Raw genomic sequence first — 8,054 nt, forward strand, 5'->3', positions numbered from 1 at the left:
CCGCCGCACTGAACCCAGAGTGGTAGGCACCCGGGTAGACGACAACCATCTGCCAAGCCTCCTGCATAAAACCTATCGTCGGGGCGCCTTCGCTTTGCAGGCGCTTGATGCCGTAGTGCAACGCTTGGTGCCGCAGGAATTGGTCATGGTCCGCCTCGAGCCCCAGTACGTTGCTGAACGCCTCAGTCGCATTGTCGAATGATCCTGGCTCGGTAACAAACCACACTTTCCGCCCGCGGTAGAGATAATTGATGGCGCCCAGCTTCAAGTCTTCGAAATGCCACGCAAATGGTGCGCCCTTCGTCCCTCGGTAAGCGGTTGGAGTGTGGAGCCCAGGTATACCTTCCCGAGGCAGTTGGTTACCTCGAATGTGCCAGATTGGGCTTTGCAAAGGTAGGAAAGCATTTTCACGCTCTTTGGTAGAGTGTGCTGGGATGTCCGTCTGGTAAGCAACACCCGGGATGCTTTCCGAACGCTTTTGGAAAGCTGCTGAGATATACTCCTTATACTCCTTAATGAGGGCATGAATGTCGGAACCGGCATTGCTTGGATTATTATCCAAAGAAGGAAGGGATTGTGTTGCGGTCAAAGTGTAGAGCCGCCAAAAGTCGTCTCCCACCAACTCCGGCTTGTAGGTTGTACATGTTTTTGTTTGAGTCGGCTGTGCAGGAAGCACTGGTCGAGACTCCTCCGGGGTGTTGATAATGAATGCACCTTGCTTTCGTGCTCCAAGCTCCTCAGCGACAGTAAAAAGCATAGGGCTGCCATCTTTTGGACCTTCTTTAAGGTCCGAATATTGGTCCGGTGTTGGCTCGAGCACCAAGACCTTGCCGCCGTAGCAAGGCATCCATTGGTATTTCACGCCGTTGTGAACCCCATGGGAAGCGGCTGGGTCGTTGTCGTTGCCTTGGCCAGACAGGGGCGGGGGTACTGATGTGGGTTGAACTTGGGGAACCTCGTCGGGATTGGAAGGCGATGGTGAAGCAGCTGGTGCATTCGTTGCTGGCACTGGTCCGTTAGGGAGCGGTTTTCGGGATGGCCCGGCAGGTGGGGCGAATTGAGCCGAGGTGAAATGGGCGGCCGACTGGGGAGATTGGGGAATAGAGCCGTCGTTTGGAACACCTTCGACCATGGCTTTGTTTCCGTGCTGGCCGGCAGATCCCAGCGGGGGACCCGCGGCAAAAGGGCCCTCGGCTATAGCTATTTGCGTGTCGGTAGATGTAACCTCCTCGTTGTGGCAGTCGACCCAGTGTTGCAATAGAATTTCGAGATAAAACCATCGCTTTAAGTGCTGGTTGCTTTGGGGGGTTATTTCCCCGAAATAGGATCGAACGGCCGTTAAACATTGAAGCAAATAGGTGTTGCCGGTATAGTCGCCAAGCTGAAAAAACAAAAAAGGTTAGAAAATATCGACCAAATTTCGAAGGGCTCTCCTTACCTTTTTGGGAAAGTTTTCCAGTTTACACTCCAATTTTTTTTCACAATCCTCCCGCAGCCTGCCTGCCATGTCTCGTTGCATTCCCCAGTGTGTAAACTTCCCCGATCTTCCACTTCGTCCATTGCTTTTTCCCTGCAAGTTTTCCACCGTTTCCTCCTTCCAATCGACAATGGCCACAACGAAATGATTAAGTTTGCGCCCCGAAAGTTGGAGCCCATCTTGAACATGGCAGAGGATAACGGCAAAAAGTTTATTCTCCATCTTTTTTTTAAGCGCACGAACATTTTGGTAATTAATTACCGGCCAGGAGTTTATGGTGCAAACATCATACAACACAGCGGCCGCCATAAGCTTCCCAAATTCGAATTGGTCGACCCCTTTTTTTGGGAAATGCTTTTTCCCCCACTTAACCGCGGCATTAAGCCTGATTTCGTAGGGCCCATTGAACTGGGGCTTTTTGAGAACTGGACGCGGCCTTTGCGGTTCCGAGGTTTCGAGGTCGACCACAGAGTTCGTATTAGCGTTTAGGGGAGGGTCGGCTGTATCCCGAGGGGGACTATCGGGGGGCTGTTAAAGGAATTGCTAAACGGTGACTGTGCTCCGGGATTGCTGCCTAGGGGTGCGGCGTCGGCGGCGTCGGGCATATCGATATCGGCTGCATTTTGGGCGGGATTGCTGGACGATTGCGGTTCGGGATCGCTGCTTGATGCGGCGTAAGCATCGCCCAGCGGTAAATTGATCGGGAGGAAACCTCGAAGGATTTTTCGTTTAGAGCCGGGGTCGACCTTAAATGGTGCGGGTTTCGTTGGAGGTGCATCCGACTGGCTTTCGCGGGGGGTGCTGCTGGAAGTGCTGGAAGTGCTTGCGGAATCGGTAAAGCCGGCGCTACTTTTTTGCTCGTTGCTCGCCGTCGATGACGCAGCCGAAAATAACAAAAGGCCCGATGCAAGTGCCCCAAAAACTGCATCTAATTCGATAGTTAATTTTTGTTCGGAGGTTGCTTGCTTAATGTGCTACTTACCAGTCCCGGCCGTATTTTGTCGACGAAGCTTAAGTTCGGCCTGTTTTTTAACCTTTTTAGCCCCCTGTTTGAGCCGCTCCTTGTCGGCCTTTAATTCCTTTATCTTTTTGGCTAGCTCGGCCCGGAAATTCTCGATCTTTTTGGCGTGCTGTTCGGCCAGCTGTCTTTCGATGTTTTCGGCACGCTGCTTAGCCTGCTTACTGGTTCCGGCTGTACTTTTTTGCTTGCTTTGGCGCAGTTTTTCAAGCTCGGCCCGCAAGTTTTCGTTCTTTTCAGCCTGCTGTTTGATCTTTTCAGCCTGCTTTTCAGCCTGCTGCTGGGCCTTTTCCTTAGCCTCCTTTTTAAGCCTTGCGTTTTCCTCCTCCAGTGCCCGGATCCTTGTGTTGCGGTCGCGGACGCGGGCGCGACTTGCTACTTTGCCTTTAAACCATTCCTTAACCGTGGTGGGTACCTTTTCGGAAAGGAGGAATAATTTGATTTCGGGAGGCGCGTTATGGAAGGGATCGCTGGCTAAGGCTGACATCGCGTTAAGCCGGGCGGTTATCGACGATCGAACGGACAAAGTCGTCGGCGAATTGCTTCGGTCGTTAAAAGTGGTTCCCAGACTGATCGTAACGGTTAAATGGAAGGTCTGGCATTGGGAGGACACGAGGGGAGTATAACTGGATGTAAAATGGAGGCCCGGGGTGGAGGTGCGAATACGGGCACGAGGAACATCAGGTTTGCGTTTAACAAGCAGAAAGAAGCATGAAGCTTGCTCACCATTAAGGGATATAAAGAAGGCGGAGGCCGCGCACGATAAAAAGCGAGCTTGTAACTGGCAATTTCGCTCGGGAAGCCGATAATGCTCCGGCCTGCTTGCTGCTGGTCGGCCTGAGCGACTTCGTTGTATGTTGTGGGGTCGAAGCGCAATTGGGGTGGCTCGTGGTTAAAAAGGAACGAGGCAAGTGCCGGGCAGGGCTGGGCTGGGTGAGTGCGTGCGTGCGTATATGCGTAAATGCAGCCCTGGCCTCGCTTGCCGGGTTGGGGAATCGTTTTGTTTGCTCAGCGAGGCGTTCTAAAAGCGCAACAAACGGGCGCTTTTAAAAACGAACAGGTAGCGGCGGCAGCGACCGAGGCAAATAGGCCGACAGCCAGGAGGGTGCTCGAAGGGGATTGCCCCAAATGTCCTGGCCTTTGCGTGCGGGGCAGCGTCGACAATCAGTCGGCGGTTGAAGCGTTCGGTATTTCGCAGGCCGGTTCAATCGAGCGAGCGATGCTTGAGTGGAAGAAGGATTTGCGTGACGTGGGGCAGTTGCCACATTAATGCGGATTACGTGCGAATTTGTAACTAACGCGCTTGGTGATTGGTAAGGCTTTAGCAGCGCCGGGCAGCGCCGGGCAGCGGTTATGCATAATTTGTGGCTAACGTGGCTTAGCAAAACGCGTTTTGTCGCGAAAAACCTAATGATGAAATTTATCACACTGTATTTGTCGCGCTAAACATTAATCCCAACGCGAATCGTTGCGCAAATTCGCACGTCCAGTTTGGCGGGAACTATCCGGTACCTGGGTGCAAACAATTAAACATATGCATAATTTAAACGCTTGCAAAGCGGATTACGCAAATACGATGGAGGGGGAAGGGTTGTTAACCAGCCATTGCTACAGTATAGGACAATATAAACCGGATTAAAAGGCATCCTTTGGGCCCAAATAAACGTGCGCAACCGAGGCGCCCCTCAATCCAAAATGCGCGCACGTTAATACCCGCCCGGGTTCCATTTATAAAAGGTTGGAAGTCCAGTGAAGGGGCTAATGGTGTGTTGATGCAGGCTTTATTGCTTGATGCGGCGTCGTGGCGAAATCACCGTTCTGTTTTCCACCCTAATAAGTGCTCAGGTAGTGCTTAGGGATCTAACCACCCCACACTTTCGCAACCAACATCGCCTCGTTTTCCACGACTTTGGTTAACTTTACGGCAAGCGGGTGTGAAGGCATATCCGAGTGCCGAGTCGAGGCCGGCATAAAATCAGGGACCAAACCCCGACAGGATTCGAACCCGGGATCTCTCCTAGAAGAGGAGAAGCTTTGGCACACTGCGGGCCGGTTCCTGAGTCTCCTTACGCTATATCCCCTTGGGCCATAAACCCCCAACTTCGACCTAGTAAATCCCACCTACGACGCCAGCGTTTATTTTCCTGGTAGGACTCAGAGGAACATTTGAACAACGCGTGTAAATTAATTAACGTTTATTTAGGGAGAGAAAATACTGCAAATGATGGGATGACTTAAGCCCATCTTTATGATACGATTGACTAGCGCTACAAGTAAATAAATATGTATTAACGTCAGTGCCGTCTGGCACGGTCACGTGTTCGCGCACGTGCCGTCCCCTCGAGCTGCCTCGATGGAGACTCTCTGACGCGCCCGCGACGGCGGCAGGGCGAGTTTTACGGCCGCATTGCGCCGGCTCGAAGGTGTCTAGGTACAGGGAAAGTTCTAACCACGAGGCAACTGTAAAACCCGCCGCGCCTGTTGCGGGAACCGAATCCGAGTGGATCCGGCGCGAACATCCAAGGTACAGCGTGATTCAGAAGGGGTTCCATTTCATGTAATCGAGGTGGCGAGAACAGGGCGAAGGACAGCGCTTGGAGTGACCTGCCGGTTGATACAGCTCTCCAGTGGGATGCAAGGTGTAAAGGTGCATGATCTGTTAGTAGTGGCAAGCAAACATTCGCTTCCAGGGCTGGCTTACACCCCTCCATAAGGCTCTGCGGCATGTGGGGAGGGTAATGCGTAAGTAATTGGACGCCATGTTTTGGCTGGAAACATGCCGTCTTCGCGAGCGGTACGGTGAGCGGCCAGACGGCAGGCCTTGGTGGTTGCACAATAAAAAGTGCGGTGGGCGCGTGGAAACTGCACCGCCCGTTAACGGAAGTCTTCACATGCTGCCACCCAACCACGCAACGTGTTTGGTGAACTTCCAGCGGAGGGGTGGGAAGGGGTGCGTGCTGCTCGGCCCAGTTGCCGTCGCCCTACTCGCCACACCATCATGTTGCGCCTCTGCCGCAAGGCGACCGAAGCTAGCCCTCCAATATCCATTTTGTCACTTCCCCGCCCAATACTTTGTCGGTGATCAGGCACCTACCCCGACCGAATTGTTTTCAAATGCCTTCTTTATGCCGGCGTATTCACCCAGGGGGATGCCCACCGGGGAAGTGGTGTTGCCCAGCCACCTGGTAGCTGTTTGGGGCGAAACACCAGGGGGCTGTGGCTACCTTCCCTGTTGGCAGTTCACCTTTACAAACCGAAGCCCCATAGGAGGATGCATGTAAACACGGTGGAATGGATTCTGGGAAACCTAGCTGGCTTACCTGCGGTAGCCCCGAGCCCAAATCACACAGCGGCAACAGCAAATTAATGTCCGATGTGCAAGCCAGTATACATATCGCCCTAAGTTGGCGTGCATAAAAGGCCCACAAGCACACGGTCGATAATACAGGTCGAATCAGTCGGGCATAAACTACGCGGTGTATACACGGTAACCCGCCCTCGGGTCGAAAGCAGTGCGGCGGCACTTCCGGCAAAGCCTTAGGACGCAGTTCCGGTACTCCATAAAATCTGAGCGGGGGATAGCTACACTTTCCGAAAGGCTGACAAGGGATAAGGTATGCGTCAGGTTGCAGTGCAGCTTGTTGGTACGAATGTGACAGCCAACTGTGCTGTGAACCCTTGCATTGCTTACGCCCAGGTGTTTACGGCCGGATGGACCAACGGAAAAAAGGCAATTCGGCCCAGCCATCCAAGTTAGGAAACCGGTATGCAGGCGCCAGCCACCAGCAGGAGATGGCAGCGACGCTCCCTACCCAATCATGTTTATGTGGATTTGCCGATTTGGCTAGCGCAGTTGCCTCGTTAAGAGGAACGGCTTTAAGGGTTTTCGCAGCCTGCTGGTTGTACAGTTAACTGGTGCCCGAATGGGTGGCGATAGGATGTAATATTTGCTGGCTTGCATATGCAGCCTGCTTATCAAAGGTGTGTTTATGCCGGGGGCAGCAAGCTACCGCGAAATGGCTGGACACTTTCCAACGGGAGGGTGGACGGTGTGTAAGCGAAGATAAAACCCCTACGCGCAGCACCTGCTACGGACTACCCACCGCCTGTTTACCCCGGCCCCAGTGGCGTATTTGCTCGTGGTGCTGCTTTACGCCCCTTACTTGGCTGCCACTTATCTTTTTTTTTTTGGCTTTGCAGGGTTAGGACGAGTAATACGTGGCACTGCGTTTTGCATAAAGCCAGTGTTGCCGACACCTAAGGGGCGTGTTAATAAAAAAATTGCATTTTGGGTGGCTGGCATTAACAACCAACAACGGGCGAGCCACCGAATATCGCCGGCTTTTGGGGAAAACTGCCGTTTCCTAATGCCGAGATCGCCATCGTCACAGGCAAGAAGTTGACCGTGGTAACCTGCAAGCACGAGGAGGAGCAGACGGCGCCCCATTCGGAAGTTGACTTATTGCTACGAAAGCTGCTGCATGCCGACTCATCAAGTGTCGTCGTCGGGTTCCCCCAAGATAAAGTTCCCCTTGAGATCAGCGTAGGCTTGGTCCATGTTTGGCAAGGGCAAGAAGTATTGGCGGCAAAGGTCGTAAATACGTAGTATGTATAAAGGTGAAAGTAAGCTTAACGAGCACTTTGGGGGGATGGCTTTTATTTATAGGATAAATGTAAGCCACCGTCCAAGACGCGTCAAAGTCCGAGTTGGCTGGACACAGGAAACACGTAAAGGAGCCCCTGCAGGCAGCACCTGCCTAAACGGACTGTTTAAACGCACGACTCCTGTTTTTAGGTCGTGTTTGTAGTGCCGTAATTGCTATTACACCGCTGCTATAAAACCCAGATTCGACGACCTAGCTGTCGTCGGAAAGATTCCCAAAAACGAAATACAAAACTACAAAATGTATAAATGTAGTGGATTTATGCTGAAATAGGATAAGTGTGCCTCATTCTTTGCCCGTAGAGCTGCCCCCGGCCATACAGACGGTGGCTCCATTTCCCCGTTGATGCGGTCGCGATCGGGTGGCAGCGGGCAGAAAGGCTGGGAGCTTGGAGCAGCGAATCCCAACATCTGAGAACAAGGAAGAAACTGTCGAAGCGTGCGTTTCTTTGAGCAGGCGGGAAAGACCCTGGTTTGCCCGTCTCGTAAGCAGGGCCTGCAGGCTTGCCGCGCTTGCCTAAGTCGTCATCAGCTCCGAGATTTGCCTGTCTCCGCCTGTCAACAGATGCATGATGCCGACACTGGTCGGCTGATGGGCTTGGTTTGCCACTGTTCCCACCGCTGCGGCCACCGCCGCCGCCGCCGTGGTAAACCCGGGGGAGTCGCTAGCCCCTGATGGCCCGGCCCGTACGGCCAGCAGGGGAAGGCGCCCTTCTAAGTCGACCCACCCCGAGTTGGGCCACCCCCTGTCTTGGGCCACCCCAAAACAAGCACCGTGGAACCAACGCATCTACTTCCAGGTGAAAAATGAAGCTATTCACAAGCCACAACTATGCAATCCTGGGTATCTTCGGACTCGTCAGAAGATGGAGAATCCGATCCAGGTGCTTCCTCCT

General features: G+C 53.2%; 6 protein-coding genes across 6 annotated transcripts in view; 3 read left to right on the forward strand and 3 right to left on the reverse strand.

Annotated features, from left to right (window-relative positions):
- The window catches only part of GGTG_13375 (hypothetical protein), a gene marked incomplete at both ends in the record, with an annotated part of 3,438 nt that extends 1,739 nt beyond the window's left edge, over positions 1–1,699 (reverse strand). Inside the window, 2 exons of the mRNA XM_009231281.1 lie at positions 10–1,381; positions 1,439–1,699. Coding sequence (XP_009229545.1) covers positions 10–1,381; positions 1,439–1,699 — 1,633 coding nt within the window. The remainder of the gene's footprint in view (positions 1–9; positions 1,382–1,438) is intronic.
- A 263-nt stretch (positions 1,700–1,962) lies between these two features.
- On the reverse strand, positions 1,963–2,982 carry GGTG_13376 (hypothetical protein; the record flags this gene model as incomplete). The annotated part of the gene is made up of 2 exons (XM_009231282.1): positions 1,963–2,405; positions 2,460–2,982. 2 exons carry the CDS (start codon positions 2,980–2,982, stop codon positions 1,963–1,965), a joined length of 966 nt encoding a protein of 321 aa, XP_009229546.1.
- A 150-nt stretch (positions 2,983–3,132) lies between these two features.
- Positions 3,133–3,765, forward strand: GGTG_13377 (hypothetical protein; the record flags this gene model as incomplete). The annotated part of the gene is made up of 3 exons (XM_009231283.1): positions 3,133–3,179; positions 3,239–3,428; positions 3,556–3,765. 3 exons carry the CDS (start codon positions 3,133–3,135, stop codon positions 3,763–3,765), a joined length of 447 nt encoding a protein of 148 aa, XP_009229547.1.
- Positions 3,766–5,254: 1,489 nt separating this feature from the next.
- On the forward strand, positions 5,255–5,776 carry GGTG_13378 (hypothetical protein; the record flags this gene model as incomplete). The annotated part of the gene is made up of 1 exon (XM_009231284.1): positions 5,255–5,776. One exon carries the CDS (start codon positions 5,255–5,257, stop codon positions 5,774–5,776), a length of 522 nt encoding a protein of 173 aa, XP_009229548.1.
- Positions 5,777–6,511: 735 nt separating this feature from the next.
- GGTG_13379 (hypothetical protein) lies at positions 6,512–7,101 on the forward strand (the record flags this gene model as incomplete). Its single annotated transcript, XM_009231285.1, has 2 exons — positions 6,512–6,544; positions 6,820–7,101. 2 exons carry the CDS (start codon positions 6,512–6,514, stop codon positions 7,099–7,101), a joined length of 315 nt encoding a protein of 104 aa, XP_009229549.1.
- A 33-nt stretch (positions 7,102–7,134) lies between these two features.
- GGTG_13380 (hypothetical protein) lies at positions 7,135–7,948 on the reverse strand (the record flags this gene model as incomplete). Its single annotated transcript, XM_009231286.1, has 1 exon — positions 7,135–7,948. One exon carries the CDS (start codon positions 7,946–7,948, stop codon positions 7,676–7,678), a length of 273 nt encoding a protein of 90 aa, XP_009229550.1. The 3' UTR covers positions 7,135–7,675.
- Positions 7,949–8,054: the final 106 nt, after the last annotated feature.

Source organism: Gaeumannomyces tritici (assembly GCF_000145635.1).
Source record: "Gaeumannomyces tritici R3-111a-1 unplaced genomic scaffold supercont2.12, whole genome shotgun sequence".
NCBI classification, from domain to species: domain Eukaryota; kingdom Fungi; phylum Ascomycota; class Sordariomycetes; order Magnaporthales; family Magnaporthaceae; genus Gaeumannomyces; species Gaeumannomyces tritici.